Source organism: Drosophila ananassae, chromosome XR, assembly GCF_017639315.1.
Source record: "Drosophila ananassae strain 14024-0371.13 chromosome XR, ASM1763931v2, whole genome shotgun sequence".
NCBI classification, from domain to species: domain Eukaryota; kingdom Metazoa; phylum Arthropoda; class Insecta; order Diptera; family Drosophilidae; genus Drosophila; species Drosophila ananassae.
This window is the reverse complement of record NC_057932.1, coordinates 8499030-8523806: the sequence shown is the minus strand read 5'-3', so window position 1 is coordinate 8523806 and position 24777 is coordinate 8499030. Positions and strand designations below refer to the sequence as shown.

Below are 24777 nucleotides of genomic sequence, written 5' to 3'. Positions count from 1 at the left end.
CAATATGTAAGAAACAATATGTAAATAAAGAATTTAAAGACGATGGCAATTTTAATAGTTTGGACTTTCTTTTACATATGAGTAAAAAATTGCTATTTACAAATTAAAGAAAATAGAAAAATTCTTTATATACATGGACTAAAGGCTGGAACATGCACCAATTTAAATTGGTTTTCAGTTTTTTATTTTCTTAATGATTTGTGAACACACGTTATATATACATTGTATAACATAAGCATCCGTTCCAGGCCTAGTTTACATATATATCACTGGGCACATATTAAATTTTCCAAATTCACTGGGTGGCCGGGGAGTATCCCTCGATTCTCTCTGCTGCAGATAATGATAAAAATTCCTCCTTTCGGGCCAAGTATTCATTGTAGCGAAGAAACGCATATCTATTAGAATAAAAAAAAGTATGGCAATTTTTAATTAAGCTTGATTTGTTTAACATATACCTTTTGATAAAGTATAAAGTTCAAATTGAGAATATGTTTATGTTAATTATTATACACTTTGAATTGACAATAATCTGATTAAAATAACTAAATATAAGACATACTATACAAAAATTTCAAAATTTTTAACAAATTATACGTGTTACTGTGATTTATGGTATGCAGAAAGTTCCTGACAAGCTACTGGTAAGTGCGAATGTTTTTCTCATAAGCGGATACAAGTCGTTTGATTTACAAAAATTTTAAACCTGATATGCTATTAATCATTTCAGCCCAAGCATTTCCTCCTGCCGATTGGCGCTGCCGTATAATGTACGGCTATAGAATCACTAGGACAAATCCGAGAGTAAAGAATAGTGTAGAATATTACGAGGAAGAGTGTTGCTCAGATAACGTGTTAAGATTTAAAGTTGAAAGTAGAGCAAAGCGAAAAGATTTAGTCTGGACTACAATCGAATTACCAATGTAGTCCGAACATAATACCCTAAAGGGATTATGTTGGGCAAATGTCAAACTGCAATAGCTATGAAGGAAGGTTAAATTTTAAGCGTTTTGGTAAATGCTGGCTATCTACCATTGATAAGGTAAGGTAGGAAAACGACGTCTAGCATAGTTCAACGGTTTGTTTATGAAGGCAAGGTAAATAATAAAAGTATACTATGGTAGGAAGAAAGGTGACGATTTGCATCCAAATGTATTCATCTTAGGGTGTAAATCAGAAAGTTTTCTTTGTACAGATTCGATGTGATATCAGTGTACTTCGTACTGAGCACTTTAGACACACAATACGTACTCTAGTATCGAACGAACCAATGATATTTAGAATGTTTTTGTTCAATAGTGGTCATGAAATTCTTTTTTAAGCAATCGTTTAATAAAACCAAGGACAATCTCTTTTCAAATGACTATTTCCAGAACTTTGCTCCTTTTTAATACGTAGGATCCATAATCGTTCCACTACTTAAATCTCTTAAAGTTCGTTTCTTTCGTAAGGCAGACTTTACGAAACTGAATAAATTAATTTTTGATTTTGACTGGTCCGTTCTACTGGCATATGAATATAGTCAGCGCCACAAAAAAAGCCGCACTTAAACAAATTTTGAAATGGTGCAGTCACTATGCTGGGGTTCCCCTACATTTTATTTTCTGGGCAGTATTTTTTTAGGGTGGTTTCCCTTGACTATTTTCGACAAATTTTCATCATTTGAAGAGCGCTAGTGTTTAAGTTGCTTTTGGTAGAATTTTTTTTGTATTAGGAGCGTATAGGTGTCAAATCATGCCGAAGCAAAAGCAGTTCACTGATCGCGTTAAAGAAAAAACAAGAAAGGAAAGCTAACTTCGGGCGGAGCCGAAGTTGATATACCCTTGCAGTTCAGTCGCAGTCCGCTAGGTGGCGCCACGCATCTTATATTATTAGATATATAGAAGATCGTATATAGTCGGCCGATCCTTATGAAATTTGGCAAATCAGATTATTTTGTCCAAAATAGAATCTGTACCAAGTCCCATCTTTCTAACTTAAAAAACACCAAAGTTATGCCAATTCCGATCGTTGTATGACAGCTATAGGATATAGTCGGCCGATCCTTATGAAATTTTGTACACAAGATATTTTGGTCAAATATAACATGTGTGGAAAGGCCCAACCCTCTAACTTAAAAAACACCAAAGTTATGGCATTTCCGATCAATCAGTTATATGGCAGCTATAGGATATAGTCGACCGATCCCGGCCGTTCCGACTTATATACTGCCTGCAAAGGAAAGAAGGGTGTGTGCAAAGTTTCAACTCGATAGCTTTAAAACTGAGAGACTAGTTTGCGTAGAAACGGACAGACGGACAGACGGACAGACGGACAGACGGACATGCTCATATCGACTCAGGAGGTGATCCTGATCAAGAATATATATACTTTATAGGGTCGGAGATGTCTCCTTCACTGCGTTGCACACTTTTGACCAAAATTATAATACCCTCTGCAAGGGTATAATTATTTTATTGGTTGAACAAAATGTGTCAAATCGGCAAATAGCGGCTGAAACACAGTTCAATAAAAGCTCAGTGCGTCGTTTTTTAAAAAAATATCGTTAGATAGCTGAAGTGAAAAGGAACAGGTGAAAAAAATGCACCACGCCACGTGAAGATCGCTTTATTATGAGAACGAGCCTGCAGGATCGTTTCAAAACTGCAGTGCAGATAAGATCTGAGGTACATGAATAGTTTTCAAAAGATATTTCGGAGGGAACGGTTCAACGTCGGCTTAACTCTATGGGAATGCTAGCACGATCACCTGCAAAAAAAGCCACTTTTGAATCTGCGAATGAAAAAAATCGTCTAAACTGAGCCAAGGACAAGGAAAATTGACTGCTTCTGATTGGTCAAGAGTAGAGGTGGGCATGGGCTCGTGTTTTCGTCGTGGCACGCGTGCGCACGCGTGGCCACGCGTGTTCGTGTTGAAAATTAAAATTTAACACGCGTGCGTGCGTTTTCGTGCCGACCTTCCAAAACACGACAAAACACGAAGCATTAAAAATTTTGTATTTTCTAGAAATTTCGAGAAAAAAAAAAATTTTTGTAATGTAAATATTATTTTTCGTGTTGGGCCGTGTTGGCAAAATTTTTGGCCGTGCGTGTGCGTGCGTGCTAAAAAAACTAAGCTGTCGTGTCGTGTTGGGCCGTGTCGAAAAATTCAGCCCATGCCCACCTCTAGTCAAGAGTGCTATTTTCAGATGAGTCAAAATTTAATCTCATTGGATCTGATGGAATCCTCAAGGTGCGCCGTAGACGTGGGAACGTTATTCTGCAAATTGCTGCATAGCCACAGTAAAGCATTCACCGTATGTTATGGTATGAATCAATTTTAATGGTTCAGGGTATGGTCAATGCAGAAAAATACAAAGAAATAATTTTAAGTGGAGTTGTGCCTAGCATTGAGTCCATAAGTGAAGAAGAAGAAACCCCATTTTTCTATGCTATAGAGCGCGACTTATTCAGTTAAATTTAACATTTTTCTATCTAAAGATAACAAATTTAAAGGAGGAATTGGGCATTAAGTCCTTAGATTGGCCAGGAAACAGCCCAAACCTTAATCCAATTCAGAATGTTTGGGCCTACATATATGGGTGCCAAAATAAGAAAGCGAAAGCCCAAAACTATGGAAGAGCTAAAACAAACTATAGAAAAAGTATGGATATACGAGATAACGAAGGAATATTTGTGTTCCATTAACGATTCTATGACCGAGAGGGTAAAAGCTGTAATTAAGGCCAAAGGCGGCATTACTAAGTATTAAGCTAAATTAATAATGTCTATTGTTAAATTGCCTAGATTAAAAATTTTTTGTATAGGTAATAAGGTGTTTAATTGAAAAAAAATAGTTTTTGTTGAATTTTTTCATTATTATAACTTTTATAAGTTATAATAATAAGTCGTTAAAACTAGGGTGAACCCAAAAAACAAAATTTTTTTAATATTAAAAAAAATTTAAAATAAAAATTGGTATGCACTTTTATTAACATACCATCAGTTAACTTGTTAAAAAAAAAATTGGGCGAATCCACAATCATATAATGAAACCACAGGACCTGAAAGTTACAAATTCGTAAGCCTTCAAAGTGCGGCTTTTTCTGTGGCGCTGACTGTATAAACATTACCTTACATAAATTTTATTTCGCTTTGAATACATTTTTCGACACTTGCGTGCCGTGGTATCCGTCCGCTCAAAATAAATTAAAATTTAAATTTAAACATTAAATTTTAAGAACATCATGAATAGACTTTTAAATAAACATAAATCATCTGGCTGTACAGTTAGTTTTTCAAGATACTTAGTAGCTCGGTCCAATTTCACAGTGCATAACGCAGAATAATATAGGAGTTATATTCGGCGCTGCCGAATTCACCTGACTCAGGATCCGAAGCAGTTTTATAACTTTGTAAGTAACAAGCGTAAACATGTATCTTTTTCCCCTTTGCTTACGTTTAAAAATACATCAGCGAACAGTGATCAGGCAATGGCTAATCTCTTTGCACAGTTTTTTTAACAATGTATTCACCTAGCAGCATTCCAGCTCAGCCTTACACCTATAATATCCAATCAGCCAACCTTATATTTTGCCCATCTTTTGATAAAAGTAATGTGATATAGGATCTTCTTAAGGTTAAACGTTTAAGCGTGTATTCGCCAGGCCCTGATAGAGAACCAGACTGTGTTCTGAAGAACTGCGCAAAAGCACTGTGCAAACTGCTTCTCTTTAATCTATCGCTGGAGACTTTGATCTTTCCCTTTCTATGAAAGGAATCTTTCATTATTCCTCTGCATAAAAAAGGGAAAAAATCCAAAGCTACCAATTATAGAGGCATTTATAAATTGTCAGCTATTCCAAGCTTTTTGAAAAATTAATCACCACACATTTGCAACACCTATATAGTTTATTAATATCACCGTGCTAGTATGACTTTATGAAGCGTCTCTCTACCACTACCAACTTATTGCAGCTAACATCTTTCGTCACGGATGGGTTCCGTAATGGCCTACAAACAGACGTCATTTAAACTGGCTTCAGTAAAGCATTTGACTCTGGTAACCATTCGCTTCTTATAAGTAAACTTAGTCTTTTGGGATTCTCAACGCTGATGCACGCTGATGACGTTAAACTTTGTCTTCAGTATAAATTCACTATTCCCCAATCTAGACTTAAATCCGATTTGACTAAATTTTAAAATTGGTGTTTAGCAAATAGCCTAAACCTTAATGAATCGAAATGTAAACTCAGGTCATTTTATCGACATAGCCCTTACCAGGCTACTTAATTTCTGTATAGGTACGCCTTGGCACGATTAACTCAGGTTAATTTAATATCTTAATAGCTAGCTTCAATTTACCGACCATATATCCACCATGGTTAATATGGCAATACCCACATGGCAATGGATGTGCTTGGTTTTATTAAAAGATGGTCAAAAGAATTTAATGACCCGTACTTAACAAAAACGTTATATACATCATTGGTCCGTCCGATTCTTGAGTATGGATCAGTTTCTGGAGTCCTCAATACGGATTACACCGAGATCACATAGAATCTGTACAAAAAAAAAACTTTCTGATTTTCGCCCTTAGAGGACTTAATTGGGATGCAAAATTCACCTTCCATTTTACCATAGTAGACTTATTAATCAACTTACCATCACTAACAAACCGTAGAACGATGCTGGATGTTGTGTTTCTATATAATCTTATTAATGGAATGTAGACAGCCAGTATTTACTAACACGCATAAAATTTAACGTTCCTAGTAGAAGGACTAGAAACTTTCGTCCTCCACTTTTTACCCAATGAACTTCGTCATCCCTTTGTGGTATTGTGACGATATTGTCCCACCTCTTTAGGGTATCGTGTTCGAATTACAATGGTATCTACCATATCTTATCAGTATCCTTAACGCTTATCCTTAACGCTTTATATTTGCAAAACTCTTCCTCGTGATACTTACTATTTTTACTATCTCGGATCTATCCCCGTAATTCGAGCTGTACTTTATGTGGCAGCGCCCCTCGGTCGATTAGCGGGAAACCTTTGATTTATTGACCATTGTTATAGCCATGACTTATTGAAAATATGAGATTAAAAACTCCTATTTAATTGAAGAAAATATTGTTTAACTAACTGTAACAAATTCAAGAAAATTATTTCGAGTTTTCCCATACATCTAAAATTAAAACATGGTATGATCTGCTGATTTCAACAAGAAAAAAAATGTTTCATAGGAAATTGTTAGGGGAAAAATCATAGAAGACCAAAAATTAATGTAGAAAATCTGAGATTTCAACTTTGGATGAGTATTCCAAAGATATGGTAACTGCTAGATACCATTTTTTAATTTTAGTTGGTACACATACATTTCAAAAATGATATGTACTAGAAACAATGATGGTCATCGCCATTGCACGGCCTACATAATTTAATATATGGTAAAATTTGATCAATTTCTTCTCTTAGGTGTACCGCGGAAACTGTCATAGAACCTATGTTTGTTCTGGACTTTGGTTCAGGGGAGCCTAAAGGATAAGGATATTAACGAAAAAAGTACTGGCACATAAGATCAATTTGATTCTTCATTTTTGGCCTAATGGATGGAGAATATTTTTATAATATTTTTATGAGCAATGCATTTAAAAGTGAAATATATCAGCCAATGTTGATTGGTAAGTTAGGTGAATTGTAATAAAAATTGCTAGTAACACTTACCCAACATAATCAAAATCGATGGTGGAGTGTTCAGCTTGCAATAATGACCAAACGGTCCAGAAAATATGAGATGCCAGCGCAAACTGGTTCACCTGGACGTATAGCAGATTGACCTCCTCATTTTTAATGTGACTGCGCTGAAGGTATTCTTCAAGATAGACTCGCAACCATTGCAGTTGAAAATCGAGTTTCGGATAACGAGTATAGTCCACTTCGTCTACCCCGCACATCTCGGCGAAATGATTCCCGATATCGAAGGCTTGAAAATTATAGTCTGCGTACTCGTAGTCAATAAAATTTACCGTGTTTAGGCTCTTTGTGTAGATAACGTTGCCCAGAAGAAGATCATTGTGGGAGAATACAATGGGACTGTCAAGGGCCTCAAGGTATTCGTACAGCTTGTTGAACTCCTCCCGCAAGCGAGCAATAGGTAGAAACGTGTCTTTCACTCTTCAAATTGAAAAACCTTAATATGAAGTTTGATTGTTATACAAGCGAGGTCTTTTTAAACTTACCTTTTGTGTTTTTCAGCATCAGTAAAACGTTCAGGTACTAAATCAAGAAAGCTCTGCGTCTTTTTCCATATCATGGGCAATGGTTTAGACGTGTCCCCAGTTTTCTTCACTTTGCGGTGCATCTCAGCCATGCGGCGAGCGACCAAGGGCCAAATCTCTGGACCGAGCACACTTTCGGTATTCAGGGTGGTTCCAGGTACATATTCATAGACGAGGCCGTTCTTGAACGTGGCATAGAGCGATGGCGCCAAGCCGTAGGTATGCAGTAATAAAAAGTTTTGCGTTTCCGCCTTGCGATCAATCAACAGGTCCGTTTTGTTGCCATATATTCTGACCAGCACTACGTTATCGGAGTACTGTACAGGTGCATCGCCTGACGGTGTACAATTGGAGAATTCTTCCTTTTCAATGATAACAGGGTTCTCGCCATGCACTGGCGACAGGCCCAAAGTTTTAATCGGCAAATACGATCCACTGTCCCCATGCTTTAACTTTTTATTTTCTTTGTGGAAACATCCAACCAGTTTGTTCGTGATGCCATCGGTAAAACTCTAAAATTATCAAGGCTCAGAGCGTTACTTGTAAAGTCGTAATCTTCGTTAATGAGTTAAATGGATAGTTTTAAGACTATTGTCGGTCAGTTGTCTTCTACGTGATATGATTGGCTGTAAGTATGTATATGTGTAAGTTTTATATAAGAGGTAGTATCAATCAGGATAAAAGCGTTAAGTTAGGTACAGGCAGTGGAAAATTTCCAATGAAACACTAATAAAAACAAGAAACCAAAATGTTGTAGCCCGGAACCCGTCCACAAAAACTACAGCAAGAGACACTCAACTCGCCATCGTTATCGCTCTACATGCGTTTATATAAAAATACATTCGTATAGGCGGTAAACTTGTGTACACTTTGGTGATAAACTTTTTGACTTTAGCCATTTGTAACCTTGGTGTCTTTGAATAGTCAAACACAGTGATATTTACAAATAATGAATCTGTAGGACCATCCTTTTATCATGATAGCACATTTAAACTATTTTATAATCATCTTAAAGTGCGTGTAAAGTGCGGCTAGTGCGGATTAGTGTACACATGTCTAAAAAAATAACTTTATATGTATTGTTCTGATACGCCACTTTAGTGAAATCAAAATAAAAACTGGGAAAATTTAATAGACTTTATACACGTCATTGCGACATATGAGGTCAAGGAGTATGAGTGGGTTCCGATAAGAAGAAATGAACGAAATAATAATTTAATTCCTCTTCACAATATATACATATGTACACAATATATACATATATGCACCGTAATTTTCAACTATTATTAATCCGGGCAATTCACAATCGTGACAGCAAAAAACAGCAGAACGGTAATGGTGACGATATCTCTCTAATTTGTGCCATCCGACTAAACTCTTTATGAACTTCCTTAGTCCATGCAGCTGAGAATATTATGATTTTACTTTACCTTTTGCCAGTCGGCTGTTTTCGTTTATGTCGAAAGCTAGATTAAAAACTTGTTTGTAGTGCCATCGAGTGGGCACTCACAATTTTAAACTACAGCGACCTTAACACTAATACCAGCAATAAAAATGTTAATTTCCAACAACGATTCAATAACTCGGAGTAATATAACAACGCGTATTTACAATACTCAAGGTTAGAGCGTGCACATTGTATATACATATGTATGTATGTGTATGTTTTTGATTATTATTGAAAACTTGGTTGGTTGCGCAATAACCCTGCCCAAGCCGTGTTAGCATCTATATCTCCAGTCCGTACACCAGTTGGTGATCGTAACAAAATATATAAAAACGTACATCATCATCGTCATCGATTCTGGGAAACTGGCCGGATAGCGAGCGACCTTCGAACTACTCTTATCTAATGGAGTAGAGAATATGGCATTGATAGTGGTTTTGGTGGTTTTTGATTGAATGGGATCATGATTTGGAGATTATGGAGTGATAATTGGCAAGAAGTTTTTGAATGAATGGAGTTTACATTACCTTAAACTCGACGTGGCTGAGGTCCCAGGTCGGTCTAATAACCTTTAACAGTTCCTTGGCCCCTTGAATTACATCGGCCTCTTCAACAAATATGGGAACAAAGGGCACAAGCTCGTTTGTGGATTGATCCTTTTGCTTTGGTCGAATATCACTTGTTTTGCGTTCGTTGTCGATTTCTGAATTTGACGTGCAGTTATTCTGCACAGAGTTCAATTGCGAATGCTGCTTGACCGCCTGACGAACTAAGGATAAAGAATCTTTCATCACTTTGGGGTTGCCGCCACTTGTTGATATCTGTCCTGTGTAACTGTTGCTCTTGGTTTCAGTGCCCATTCTATTGTATTATATATGTGAAATACGAAAGTGTCAGGTCGGGTCAAACACGTACAACAACGATAGGTACAGCAAGTATAAAGTTAACGTTAGGAGCGGTAGCACTTAAGCCAAACACAAAAATATAAACCAAACCAGCCTGATGCCTATCCTTCCCACTTTCCCCACACATTTTCAAACAGCAAACATGTTATAGCCCTCAGCTTAACTAAATATTTTTTCATACAATTTAAAGAGGTCTAAAAACTCAAACGCTAACTTCGGGGGAGCCGTAGTTAATATACCCTTGCAGTTAAGTGGAAGTTTATGTTATTCAAAATATATAGGATCCGACATAAATTGCAAAAGTCGGATATAGTTCGCCGATTATACCTTCTTAATAATTCTTACAAAAAAATTTTAAAATGTTAGGCCAGCCTAGACTTATATCAACCAGTGTACTACCAAAGTAGGGTCCATATAAGTAAGTGAACCATATAGGTGAACCATATAGGAGCTGTAGGACATACATTATCTGTATGTTTACTATATCTGAGCATCTATAGGTTATAGTCGGCGGATCCTTATGAAATTTCATCGGATCGAATATTAGATTATCGGAGTAGGTTAAGCAATAAAAAGCATCATTCGTCTAACTTAAAAAAACACCAAAGTATTGGCATTGCAGAACAATCATGTAGATTGCATTGATATCCCATATCGACCGACCCCCTTCCGACTTATATACTGCGTGCAAAGGAAAGACGGCTGTGTTCACATTTTTGATTCGACAGCTTTAAAACGAATGCTGCTTTTTAGAACTAAAACGACACTACTTTCACACCGACTCCGAATGTGATTATGATCAAGAATATAAAATATATCTCTTAAAGGCACGAGATGTCTCTTCTGTTACGTTGGATATTTTTGACCAAAATTATAATACCATCTGCAAGGGTATAATGAAGAGATATGGGAACGTGCATTGAAGTACATAAATAGTTTATTCTTATGGCTTTAATAGTTTCATATTGCTCATATTAAGGGTCCGTATATTTAATATAAAAATGGTTTTCTTTTTCTATTAAAAAAATTTCATTAACAAAGAAAAGTGAATGAACTTTTAAAGTGACATAGTAGGAATTGTTTATCTGGTCAAGTATAACACAAAACCGTGTATTTTTTTATTTTATTTTTTTTTTTAACTCTTTATTTATTTACAATCTGTTTTTATAAACAATAATTAAATTTTATAATTAATATTAAATATCTATCGGGGAGATCTAGTATGCGGTATCTTTTTAGTTTTCTTAATGATAAGCGGTTATCACTAGACTTAAGGCCAAATTATATTCATGATTATGGAGTCTGTCGATATATTTTTTACTAATTTTATTTATTTCTTCTCTTATGGTTGGGATATTGAGATCCTTGTGGATATTTGCATTAGTTACATAAAAAGGAACATTGACAATTTGTCGCAAAGTTTTTGACTGGTAGCGCTGTAGTATCTCAATATTTGAGTTTCTAGCAGTTCCCCAAAGCTGTATAGCGTAAGACCAAACAGGCTTTAATATAGCATTGTAGAGGCGAATTTTGTTTTCCAGTGAGGTTTCCGATTTTCGACTTATCAACCAGGATATTTTTAGTGTTTTAAGTCTGAGTTGCTGACATTTGGCTTTTATGTGATTTTTCCACGATAATCTGCGGTCGAGATGCAAGCCCAGATACTTGACACAGGTACTTGGTGGAATTGGCGAGCCGTTAAGTAACACATTTGGGCAAATTTCACATCTGGTCTCAATGAAAAGGTTATTTGGACAGATTTTAGGAAGGTAATTCTAATTTTCCATCGAAGGAACCAGTCTTCAATTAGGCTTAGCTCACGCTGCAGAAGTTCAGAAGCTTCAGGACTCGGGTTTCGGGACTTTTTTGCGCTTAAAAATTCCTGAACGCGTTTTTTAAAACCGATTTCAAAACCGACCTTGCGAGCGCTCCGGAGTAACAGTGTGTATAAGAAAGGAAGATGCTCTCTAGTGCTCTCTAGGTAGAATTGACTTTTTTTTGGAAAAGCGTTATAACTTCAACAATTTTCATAATTTTTTAATGAAATTTGTCTCGTTTTATTCAGTATTAATGAGACAACATTGATATGTGGCATGAATGGCAGAACTTTTGTAAGTTGTACCGAAAAACTGGCGCAAAACCCCCAAGACATGAATAAAAGGCGAAAATTTCAGTTTCTTGCGTAAAAATGTTGTAATTTTTGTTACAACCTTAAAAGCTACAAACCTTAACTATTGAAAAACACCGGCACTTTTGAAATCGGTTTAAAAAAACGCGTTCAGGAATTTTTAAGCGCAAAAAAGTCCCGAAAACCGGGTTTTTAACTATAAATCAATATTTTTAGGGTGTTAAAAATATTTCATACACGGTTTTGTGTTATACTCGACCATATAAACAATTCCTACTATGTCGCTTTAAAAGTTCAGAATCACTTTTGCACTGTGTAATGCACTTTTGCACATAGATACGCTCTACCATTTCGCTACAAATTTCAATCCTGTATTATGGTAATTATGACCATATTTTCCGGCATTGAGGCCATTTTTAAACGTTAGAAACGGTAAAGAAAACATCCAACTATTATACCCCAACCCTAAAGTGTTAATAATAACATTCCATTATGAGATTAACAGTTGTAAAGTCTGCTGTTGCAATTAACAGCACATGGCCTTTGAAATATTTTGTGGTGATCTTTGAGACTTTAATTCAGGTGCTTAAATGCGAATTAAAAAAAAAATAAAGAATGAATATTATTCTTGCAGAATTAAAATGTCATATGGGGCGGATGGAAGCGTGTCAAAATTCAAATATTTAATTTATCTGAAAGAAATATATATGTAGCTTCTTAGAGAGTCAATCAATATAATAAAAAACAGTTGGACAGTAGTCCGAGGAGACTACTATATATGTATGTATAACCGTAGACTCTTTTGTGTTAATCCGTTCTGAATAAATCAGGGATGGGTAAAAAGTTGCTCTCGTGGATTTTAGAGCTTCCGAAACGTTTAAAAATTAAACTTATAAAACAAAAATCGAACTCGACCCCACAAAAATTCTAAAGTGAATGCCAGTAACATTGAAATCTAATGTTACCATATTGAAATGTTCAGTTTGGACCATAGTTTTTTCAAATTAAAGCTATGTGAAATGAATTGAAAGTTAAATAATAATTTTCTTCAGATCGCATATAGTCAGCCGATCCTTATGAAAGTATCGAATTATTTTGCCCAAAGAGGAATCCACTGAAACTCCCATCCTTCTAACTTGGAAAACAACAAAGTTATGGCATTTCCGATCAATCAGTTATTTGGCAGCTATAGAATATAGTCGACCGATCCCGTTCCGACTTATATACTGCCTGCAAAGGAAAGAAGGGTGTGTGCAAAGTTTCAACTCGATAGCTTTAAAACTGAGAGACTAGTTTGCGTAGAAACGGACAGACGGACATGCTCATATCGACTCAGGAGGTGATCCTGATCAAGAATATATATTCTTTATAGGGTCGGAGATGTCTCCTTCACTGCGTTGCATACTTTAAACCAAAATCAATATACTCTCTGCAAGGGTATAATTTACCGTGTGCGTTCGATTAGAATCAGTGAGACACAAAAAAAAACGTATTGTTTTAATTAGTTCATTTGATAAAAATAATTAGATAAAAATTTTCCACAAGTCGTTTGGTTTCGGAGAAATTATGGTAAAAGGACAAAAAGTCACTTTTGGTTCGCTAAATTGGAACTAGTAGGGACATTGGAGTCTCCAGTGTACTTTTTCATTTGTAATTTTTTTATACATACCTATAAAGATATTTTTGGGCGTGGCATGGGTAATCGTCACTGGTATTTTTAATCGTGAAGATGTTTTTTTATTTTATTGAATTAAGTACACCTAGATAGGTTACGTTTTATGGAGTCCTCGCCACACCTAATATTTATTATTAAAATAAATGATTCATTTATAGTGGAATAATCAAAAAACCTCATTCGACTAACATCTTTTCGGCGCAAATAGCCAAAAAATTCACGAAAAACACTTTGGGAGTGTACATATGTATGTATGTATGTGTATGTATGTTATAACCCTTAAACGGAATGGTTATGTACAAGAGTCAGCCCCGCCCAATGCCAGGTTTTAGTGTTTGTTTGGAAGCATTGCATTGTGTGTTAATGATTTTTACCATATGTAGGTTTTTTCACAACTTAAATATTATTTATGTAGCGTAACTCCATCTTGAATGGCCCTCGCGGATCAGACTAGTCTTGGAAAATATTTTTTCTAATCATTTTAAATTTGTAGAACATTTAAGAACATTGAACATAGACATTAGAAAGTAGAATTAAAACAAAAAAAATGTATATATATATATGTATATATAAATAAGTACGAGAGGTAATCGTAAAAATTCAACTGATTAAAATACGAGATACAATCGAATTACACCATCCTTTCATTCATATTATATACAAATTATCGAAGACACTCACAAGAAATATCTTACGTTGATTTGTCAGACTGATTTGATAGCACTAATCCGAATTGAGTGATTTACCTAATTGGTCCCTCTAGTTTATAGTTTCGGAACTGTATCCGCCACTAATTTGGATATCCTTCAGAGAAGCATATGCAAGAAATTGTTCCAATGAGCAAAGAACGCCGGAGGTCGCCCTAGGATAGGATCACCAGGAATCAGCTAAACATATCTCAGCTAACAATCTTAAGCAGAAAGATCGGGGACGTAATTCAGCCGAAGCTCTAGAAAGCGCAGATACAGATAAGTTCAGAGACACTCGTATCCATATAAAAAAAATCTAATTATGATTGCAACGTACTCTGAGTACTCAGTAATGTGTCGAGAAGTGCATATTTGTTCGCAAAGTTCAGGAGAACTTTGACTCCTTTTCAGGAGTCGCACGCGACTGAAGTGTTTGTTTTGTCAATTCTATGCTATATTTTTCTAATTTTCCTTTATATTAGTGGGTCAGGAAATGTTTATATACAACATATGCAAACGCAAAATACGTACACTGCATGCGTGCATTCTTTGTGTTAGTGTGTTCGGAGTGCCGTCCCCTCTCTTAACCACCCCACTCAACACATGCTACAGATCCCGTCTCTGACCATCACACTGCTGAATGAGCTTATAGGGTTGTTGAAAGGATAAATCGCGATTTTGATGTTCTGGTTTGGATTTGCATGCAATTGAAAATGGCAAACAAGGTAAAATAAAGTAAAATAAAATGTGTACCAATATGTCAAGCGTCAACGAACGCACACTGAGATGAACTGTTATTTATCTACACACGTTACCTTCGGGTATTGATTGTTTTTAAAAGAAATCACAAAAAAAAAAACCGCGAAAACCGCACAAGTAGATATTGATTTTGGCTGTTTGGCAGACACTTAAATGGAAACAAGGTAGGGACTGGCCACTGGGCGGTATAAGCAACGATTAAACGATTTGCTTTTGGGTATAAAGTAAGCAAAGCGATGAATATGCGAGTGCCTGGTACAAAGTGCCAATAATTGTGTTCTATTCCCATCTGTTCTTGGCCACAGCTTTAAGTAGGGATGAGGGATGTCGTGGAGCTGGAAAAATATCGATGGTACCATTACTGGTATCGATGATCCGAAGCCAGCTTGCACAATCGATAGTATTAAACCTATCACCATTATATCGCCAAAATTTTAGATTACAATTTTAGATCTCAGATCTACGCTTTAAGCCCTGAACTACGCTTGTTGACTAATTGATTTTGATTTGAATTTAAAAGGACACATTGTTGGGAACCAATGATTTATATAATTTTTTGTTTATATCATGGTCGTATTTTCTTGTTTTTAAAGAATTTTAGGAGTAACAATTTTACTAAGACATATTACAACAAACCACAGAAAAATTAAAAATTTAAAAAAAAAAATTGATTTTGATTTAGTGCGATACTATCGTAATAGTAACGTTATTTCCGTAAAAAAAAAAACTCAAAAACATCGATAGGGTTTGCAAATTTGCCACATCTAGGCGAAAATATTTATTTTTATCGAACTACAATATTTGTCAATAAAATATTGTATTTTCTGTCACATAGTCTTTATCCGTGAAATAATCACTCCTTTTTTTTCTTTGATGATGATGATGCAGCTACATTTGATAGAGGTGTACAAACATCGATGCATCCATTTTTTTTTTTTTAATTTTCTAATATATCTATGCTTATTTTCGACATATTCTTTAAATAAATATATTTTTAAAATTATTTTTTTGCAGTAAAAAAATATTCAATTGGTGGTGAAGGCAAAAACGGTAGGAAGACTAATTTTTCTTGCGGTAGTATTTTACAAAACTTCACTGCAATAGCAGTCAAATGAATATGCTCACTGCGGATCTTATTGCGACGTATGTACGTACATATATGCATATATTGTTGTTCCTTAAATACATTGTTATATTTCAGGAACAAAAAAGGAAACCTGCGGTGCTCCTCCTTCAAAAAACTAGAAAAAAACATCTAGTATGTGGTAGCAATTAAAAAAATTAACAGATAATTCCAATGCAGTTGCTCATTGCGGAACTATTTTAAGAAAGAGAAAATACCGCAAATTTGATGGATCATCTTAAATGGATCGATCCAAATCGGCAGAGATGATGAAATTAACTCAACATTTTTCGATGTTGGATGTAACGCACTGTGGAATATGAACTAGATTCCCAACAAAAACAAACATTGAACAAGTATGTAATGCCTATTATTGCAAAGAATGTACAACCTTTCATCACAGTCTTCGACGAAGGATTTCTTGATGAGTTCCAATATATACAACGCAAAATACAACTGTCGAGCCGCTCGTTTTTTCGAGACGTAATGCTTCTGAGAATGTACGAACATCTTGTCTGTGAGCTCAGGCAGACTTCCCGGCAAATGAAGCATACATATATAACAGTTACAATTCCCGGTCATTTTTGCAGTAACGCCCAGAAGTAACTCGATAGCAAACGTAGCTGAAACTCTTTCGAAAATATTAATTAGTATTGTTATCTATAACGATGCGACTATGAAAAATGCGTGTGAGGATGTGAATATTAAAAATTTTTCGTATTTTGGGTACACAATCAATCTGCTGGTGCGGGAAATCCTCAAAATGGATATTTTTCAACCTATTATGGTTAAGTGCAAGGCAATCGTTGCTTTTATAAAGCAAAGTTCTACAACAGTGGCCTAATTTAAGGAAGCTCATAAAGAGGTTCCTGCAAAAAGTTACAGTGCATATGAATCATCTCGATGGAATTTTTTCTACAAAGGATGCACTTTGCTTTATTGGGCACTGCTAAAGCACTTGTACCTTTTTTAGGATACCTCTGCACATTACTGCATTCTTTGGATGAAGCGACTAAGAAGATTTTCGGTTATCGGGATATGTTTTCTGGATTTCAATGGTTATTTCCATGATTAGTTAATCGCAAATCCTATTACTTTTTTTGATTATGCGTTTTAGTGATGATGTGCAATGATTTTTTGACCGATGTTTAAATGTTTAAACTACTACGTAAACTAATGTTTATCAAGAAAAATTACGAACAAATAAATAATTAAAATTATCTTGGTTTAAATGTTTTTTTTTTTTCGTCTGGAATTTTTTGTCGTCGGTTTCTACGCAAACTAGTCTCTCAGTTTTAGAGCTATCGAGTTGAAACTTTGCACACATCCTTCTTTTCCTTGCAGGTAGTATATAAGTCGGAACAGCGGGGATCGGTCGACTATATCCTATAGCTGCCATATAACTGATTGATCGGAAATGCCATAATTTTGGTGTTTTTTTAAGTTAAAAGGTTGGAACACATGTTATATTTGACCAAAATATCTTATGTACAAAATTTCATTAGGATCGGCCGACTTTATCCTATAGCTGTCATAAAACGATCGGAATTGGCATAACTTTGCTGTTTTTTAAGCTAGAATGAAGGGACTTTCTACGGATTCTATTTTAGGCAATGTAATCCGATCTACCAAATTTTATAAGGATCGGCCGACTATATCCAATAGACGCCATATATCTGAACGATCGGAAAACATGTTTGACGAGCAAACGAGTTTATTCTTCCCCGTTTGAACGAATTTTTGTGAGTTTACTCAAATTGTTGTACCATGGTTCTAGTGTCAATCTGCTTTGTCAGTTGAACACAAACGACTACGAAAGCTTCGACTACGAAACTTCGGGATTTCAGTTTTGAAGCCTAAGTCGGAATGGTCCAATTTTATAAGGGTCGGCCGACTATATCCTGAAGCTGTCATATATCTGAACCATTGTAAATGACACAACCTTGGAATTATTGTTGTATTATTGTCGTACTGGCCAACTATATACGATCCAATATATACCTAATAATCCGATATTATAGTTTGAAGCCGATAGCTTTAAAATTGAGAGACTAGTTTGCGTAAAAATCTACATCGGCCCGATAAAATGTGCATCAAAATGTTATTTATTTAGCAAATTGCCGCCTAGTTTTCAACCAACTTGATGAAATTGATGGATAGAGCTGATGGATAAACGTCTGAAAAGCACCCACTCTCGACTTGGCACAACCTTACAGGTTATACGTGTTTTGGGTGCTGGTTCCTGGAAAAATATTTAAAATATCTGCAAAAAAAGTTCTCTGGGAAAAAACCGTTAAACCCTTAAAAATACATATTTTTAAAATAAAACAACAGGGGGCGATATATATCGATAATAATTCTACAGCATTTTAAATTCACAGCAGTTTAAATAAAACAGGTGTTTCTATGGTGTTTGTACCTTTAACTCAAAATTTACCAAATAATTCAATCTCTTGTATCGATTATCAATTACTTCTACTGTAAGGGTCAACATGAAAATGTAACGGTTATTACCGGTTTTCTAAAAAAAATAATGTTCGGGTAATTTAATTTTTTTTTCGGAATTAGCCAAGATGCGCCTATTCTGAAAATTTGAAAAAAATAAAAAAAAAATTGATTTTTAAAATTATTTTTAGTCTCCAAAGGAGAAGATTCATTAAAATACTGCAGCATAAAATAAAAAGTAGCCTCCTTAAGAATTGTTGAGCTATCAGCGTTTTGATAGCGACCGAATTAATAAGACGAGGTTCAATTTTTATATTCAATTTATTGAGAGCTAATTCCGCGCAATAAAAAAAAATAGCGGCCCGTCAATAACAACTCCCAAAAATATAACAAGAAGAAGAACATCTTTGGCGCAGAAACTCTTCCAAAGCTCCCATAAGCGCATGCGCTACAAATGACAACAAAGTGCATGCGAATCTGGGAGACAAAAGAGAAAATTAAAAACTGCTGCAGATAAAAAAATTATCAATATTCTAATTAGCCTATCTGGTGGCTGCTTAGCCCAACATCCTCCCACCTATTGAAGGGTGGGCCTTCAATAACAATTCTGGAAGGGCAGCAGACACATCTTGTAATGGATTATTCCACGGGTTGCGTAGTTTCATTAAGAAGATTAAGAACTCGTGCAGGGCGAAAAGCGCACACTAATTTCTTCCGAACCTTTGACCCTGCATTGCTCCCCCCAATAGACCAATGCGGGAATCGAGATCTTCTAACGAGTGCAGGGAGATCTGCACAGGGAGATCTGCACAGGGAGATCTGCACTCGTTAGAAGATCTCGATTCCCGCATTGGTCTATTGGGGGGAGCAATGCAGGGTCAAAGGTTCGGAAGAAATTAGTGTGCGCTTTTCGCCCTGCACGAGTTCTTAATCTTCTTAATGAAACTACTTCTTCTGCATAGGGTAATCCAGCCTCCCGTGGTAGTCCAGCCTCCGTGCTATTCGTGAGGAATCTTCCATTTCGAAATTTCAAGGCTGGGCTGACAGTCCGCAATATGAGACACAATAATCGCCTCTAGATTCGCACAATATGTGCTTAGTCGAGACTTCACACACATATTAACGGAAATTCCAACCGTAGCAAATTCAATGCCGCTGAGACCGGCGACCGCTACACAGCTTTTGGTGCGACGAAGCTGAAGTTGCCAGCCGCGGTGAGATAAGGTGAACTTGTGAACCAGAGTCCAATAACACTCTGCAAGGCAGAAAGGCATCTGATCGACCATAGATGAGGGAAGGTGGGGTAGCAACGGCAACACCAGCGGCGGAAACCAAGCCTCGTAGTGGTGGGGAATTGATAGGGCTGGACAGCTGCCCGCAATGGTGCAACAAGGCATGATGTCGGCGATTGCACGTTGGGCAACGGGAAGCTGAACATCCGCGTGCAAAATAACCAGCCTCCAAAACATACAAAACAGTGGGTCAGCCGTCGGTTAGCTGGTGGATTCGTCGTACCGTTGACTAATTGGCAAGGCAATGAAGCTTGGACAAGTAGGAAGCGCGTGCGCCAAAACACCACACAGGGCGCATAGAGCTGGACGTGCGTTGATATTCATGCACGAAGATCGGTTTTGCGAAGATCTCCCTCGGCCCACTTGGTTAGCTGGTGGATACGCAGCCAAAGAAAAGTCGACGTATTCAAGAGTCGGGCACCTTTGCTCCAAGAATTGTGCCATGGACTCCCAAGAAGGCTGTCGTTGTTTCCGGAGAGAGTGTCTTCCCACTTGGTTTTTGTATCAGGATCCAACTTTTGAAGGACAATCTGCATGAGCAAGCATCCTTGGATCTTGGCAGCTGATCCGGAACTCATGAGAGCCCGCATATGCCCATTGAACCGATCCGATAGCTCCCGCAACGTAGCAACAGACCCTGGCTCGACCACACGAAGCTGCAGGATCTCGTTGATGTGAGACTGGAAAATTAAACGCCGATTACTAAAACGATTGCGCAATAGGTCAAGGTCCACGTCGTAGTTCGCGTCAGTAATTTCCAGCGCTCTTACCGTCTCCAAGGCTGTCTCCCGCAGGCATAAAATGAGCCACCGGAGCTTTTCTATTTTTGTTAGGTGAGGATGGCTGTCAATCGTGGTCTTAAAAAGGGCGAAGAAATCCGGCATCCGGCATAAATGTTGGAATCGGCAACGGTGGCGAGGAGGGGGCTGGCGTGTATGGCATGGGTGAGACACCGGCACCGTCGAGTGGGCAGCGATTCTCATGGAGTGCTTGGCAACCTCCACCTGAATGTCAACCTGCACATGAGTTGCTCACTCCCGATCTCGCTGAAATTAAGCTCCTCCAACTCTTCTTGAAGCGCGGTGAACCGCTCACGCAAAAGCTTCTCCACTGACTCCAGCACCATAATGGTGCCATCCTCATTCCGCGCTGCAGCCTTCACCTTATGATGCAGAGCCTCCATCTCCTGGCAGGTCACCTCTGCTCTTCTCCGCAGCATCCTTTCCCGTCTTGCGACAGCAGATCCAATAGTCCCACATCCAGACACCATCCCGTGAATTTCCAGCGCGAGTGATGCAAATCGAAAACCAAGAGATGTTTGTTTTGTTTGTTTTTAGTACCGCAGTTTTTTCAGTTTCTGGGTCAATTAAACTGATTGAACTTCGGGCGCGATCACGTCGGGGTCACCAAATGTTGAGCTATCATGCGTTTTGATAGCGACCGAATTAATAAGACGAGATTCAATTTTTATATTCAATTTATTGAGAGCTAATTCCGCGCAGTAAAACAAAATAGCGGCCCGTCAACAACTCGCAAAAATATAACAAGAAGAAGAACATCTTTGGCGCAGAAGCTCTTCCAAAGCTCCCAAAAGCGCATGCGCTACAAATGACAACAAAGTGCTTGCGACTCTGGGAGACAAAAGAGAAAATTAAAAACTGCTGCAGATAAAAAAATTATCAATATTCTAATTAGCCTATCTGGTGGCTGCTTAGCCCAACAAGCATACTAAGGTATGCGGTTCGTCACCCCGTGGACTACCGTCCACAGTGATGAACCGCATTCGTCCAATCTTCAGTAGACTAATCGGAAGCAATTAAAATGCGCAGAAATGTATTATTGTATTATATATTGCTTATTATCCTTGGTTCTTTCCACAGGACATCAACAGAGAAAAATAATTTAAATGATCGATACCCAATAAAAATTATGTGAAAATAGAACATTTTTTGAATAAACATATTTTTCTGCAGATTCATGTCAAGACATTTTGTGTATATACAGTGGGTCGCAGCTTATTTCGTGTATGGGAATAAAAAATGTTTAAGTCGCTATTGCCGCTAAATGAATAGGGATATTTCAAAAATTTAAACGCAATATTTTCGTTAGGGATATTAACACATTTAATAACTAAAAAATAAGTTCAAATAAGTTCAAATAATAAAAACAAAAAAGTTACATACCAAAAACCAAATTAACAGTCATTTTCGAGGCCGCAGCTTATTTCGTGCACTTAATTAGGCTTAACATAAAACTCTTATTTTATAATTTAATATTTAGTATGTCCTCCCTTCTGGTTCTGGACAGCAGTCAGTCGGGTTGGCCATGAAAAAAAAATATTTTTTTGTCATTTCCACGGGAAATTTTCCCCATTCTTCCAACAGCGCCGTTTTTAAGTCATTTTTATTGGAAATCTTCCTTTTACGGATATCCTGGTCCAATATTTCTCACAAATTTTCTATAACGTTTAAGTCTGGGGATTGGGCTGGTGTTATAACCACTTGGGAACAATCCCAGACGAGCCAAGTCTTCACAATGCTGGCTGAATGCTTCGGATCATTGTCCTGGTACTATCTAAATCTGTCCCGTATGCCCAAATTATCAGCACTTTGAAGCAGAATTTCCTTCAAGATGCTTAAATACATTTTGGCATCCATAATGCCGTCGATGAAAACTAAGTTTCCGGCTCCTAAGGCTGCCATACAGGCCCAAACCATAACATAACCTCCACCATGCTCCGTGGTAGCTTTTAGGGGCTTATTGTCGAGCTCCGTATTCGGTCGCCGCCAATCAAATTGTCTCCCATCCGATCCAAACAGATTGAATTTGGATTCGTCCGCGAATATAACGTCATCCCAAAAGGAAATGGGATGAAGGAGATGCTCCTTCGAACATTTTAACCGAGCCGCTATATTCTTCTTACTAATTAAGGGCTTCTTCCGTGCTACACGACCATTAAAGTTGTGATCGAGTAACACGCGGCGCACCGTATCAGCACTGAACTTTTTCCTCATTTCTTGGGCAACTTCAGCCACAATTTTTGAGGCGCATAACTTCGGGCTCTCCTTAATTTTTAGAACTATCCGGCGCTCCTCGTGTTCGTAAAAAATTTGTTTGGCGCATTTCGGCCCTTGTCCTCTATCCTATCCTTCCGAACAAATCGCTGGATGATATACTGTACACTACTAGGACTTAAGGATACGATCTCATCAATGGCACGCCACTTTTGCCATTTTGAAGTGGTGCAGGACGAGTTCTAGCTGCTCTATTGTTGTACCTGGTGCCATTTCAGTTTTTCCCCATAATCTTCTGCATTTAGAGTGATCAATTCCCGAGATGTAGATTATATAAATAGTTAAAGTTATATAATACCAAAAAGCAAAAAAAGAAAATAGGGAGTTTGGCTTAAAATTCAATATTTTTGGTATATAAATATGCTGCACGAAATAAGCTGCGGCCTCGAAAATGACTGTTAATTTGGTTTTTGGTATGTAACTTTTTTGTTTTTATGTTTATGAACTTATTTTGTAGTTATTAAATATGTTAATATCCCTAACGAAAATATTGCGTTTAAATTTTTGAAATATCCTCATTCGTTTAGCGGCAATAGCGACTTAAACATTTTTTATTCCCCTGCATGAAATAAGCTGCGACCCACTGTATATTCCTTCAAAGGCAATCAAGTAAGACCCTTTATACCTTTAAATAATATTTATCGAGTTCCAATTCTACAATATCGTGTAAAATTAAAAATAAATTAAGTGTGTTTCAGTGGCCATGTATTTTATACAAAGAATTATTTTCAATCCCTTTAACATTCCGAAGAATGATTTATATAAAATGATTATTAATATTGAACATTCGGTTGACCGAAGCTAATTTTTGAAGCTTTTTCGAAACGAAGCCGTTAAAACGTAGAAGTTACAGCTATTAAAGAGCTATTAACTAAGGATCGGAAAAATTAAGTGAGACTGTCCTACAGTCCCAATCAAGAAAAAGTTTCAAAAATTATATTGTGTTTCTGCGGGTTACTTTTTCTGCTTCTTCTTCTCAAGTTCTTCCTCCTTCTCCTTTTCAATGATTTTCACATACTCGGCAATGTCTTTGCTGTCAAGCATTTTTAGAGGCTTGTCGTTTTCCATGATAGCTACCTCTAAATTGTTTTGGCCAGACTGCGCCACCTCAAGGAGGGCACGAATAGCAAGCTTGACAGTTCCATTCTGGGTGCTCACTTCATTGGCGGAATACGATTTCTCGAAAAACTCGCGTACCGTCTTGGCCGAACGTCCAGTGGCGTTTGCTTTGTACTCGTAAAATATACCAGATGGCTCCGTTTGGAACAGGTGAGGAGACCCATCCGCGTCAAAGCCTCCAATAAGGCAGGAAATACCAAAGGGACGACGACCATTGCTCTGCGTGTATTTCTGTTTTAGCTGAGCTATGTACCTAGAAGTCGGAAAGCAAAGATGAATTTTAAAAGGTACGAAAGAAGACAAGCTTCACGATCCATACCTAGTTATGTACTCAAGGGTCACAGGGTCCTCAACATTTAAACGATGGCTCTGGCATTCAACTTGAGCGCGGTTTATTAAAATGCGAGCGTCGGCTGTTAGACCGGCAAAGGCCATTACAACGTGGTGGTCGAGCATGCAAATCTTACGCACTGTACGATCTTCCTGTAATTTTGCCACCGATTTTTTCTCCACACCCAAAACGACACAGTTAGAACCGCGAACACCAACCTATATAGTAACCGGGGTTTTTAGTATGTAAGTTGTGCGGCTTTTCAATCTTCAAAAGTCTTACCGCAGTCGAGCCTTTGCGAACGGCTTCCTGGGCGTACTCCACCTGAAGTAAGTGGCCGTCCGGCGAGAAAATGGTAACAGCCCGATCGTACCGCGATGACATCTTTAAAAAATTCGCTAAGCAATGTCAACCTCTAGTTTTGAAATACAAACTTTTCGCTTTTCGTCTCAATGGGGCAATGATGATGCTTTTTTAATGATAGTATGACCAGCTAAAAGACGGTGAGATTTCCAATTCCATCATATTAGT

General features: G+C 37.2%; 2 protein-coding genes and 1 long non-coding RNA gene across 8 annotated transcripts; 1 reads left to right on the top strand and 2 right to left on the bottom strand.

Moving 5' to 3' along the window:
* Positions 1-167: 167 nt before the first annotated feature.
* On the bottom strand, positions 168-15187 carry LOC6501795 (ethanolamine kinase). 4 transcript variants are annotated; one of them, XR_006507772.1, is made up of 6 exons: positions 14919-15187; positions 9234-9567; positions 7221-7771; positions 6706-7155; positions 5951-6091; positions 265-398 (listed from the first exon to the last, which is right to left on the bottom strand). XR_006507772.1 is itself a non-coding variant. In XM_014903879.3 (5 exons), exons 2-5 carry the CDS (start codon positions 9564-9566, stop codon positions 296-298), a joined length of 1437 nt encoding a protein of 478 aa, XP_014759365.1. In that variant the 5' UTR covers position 9567; positions 14857-15186; the 3' UTR covers positions 168-295. The 4 variants fall into 4 exon arrangements, 3 of the variants coding, with proteins under 3 accessions (XP_014759365.1, XP_014759364.1, XP_001967181.1); XM_014903879.3 differs by lacking the exon at positions 5951-6091 and having other exon boundaries at positions 168-398; positions 14857-15186; XM_014903878.3 differs by lacking the exon at positions 5951-6091 and having other exon boundaries at positions 168-398; positions 14919-15186.
* A 413-nt stretch (positions 15188-15600) lies between these two features.
* On the top strand, positions 15601-17205 carry LOC26513648. 3 transcript variants are annotated; one of them, XR_006507774.1, is made up of 4 exons: positions 15602-15765; positions 15877-16009; positions 16064-16341; positions 16401-17205. It is a non-coding gene; the product is annotated as an uncharacterized LOC26513648 (long non-coding RNA). The 3 variants fall into 3 exon arrangements; XR_001408253.3 differs by having other exon boundaries at positions 15601-15765; positions 15877-16005; positions 16064-17205; XR_001408251.3 differs by having other exon boundaries at positions 16064-17205.
* A 6279-nt stretch (positions 17206-23484) lies between these two features.
* Positions 23485-24734, bottom strand: LOC6501793 (proteasome subunit alpha type-7-1). Its single transcript, XM_001967146.4, has 3 exons — positions 24529-24734; positions 24235-24464; positions 23485-24168 (listed from the first exon to the last, which is right to left on the bottom strand). The coding sequence occupies exons 1-3, from the start codon at positions 24628-24630 to the stop codon at positions 23751-23753; spliced, it is 750 nt and encodes a 249-aa protein (XP_001967182.1). The 5' UTR covers positions 24631-24734; the 3' UTR covers positions 23485-23750.
* Positions 24735-24777: the final 43 nt, after the last annotated feature.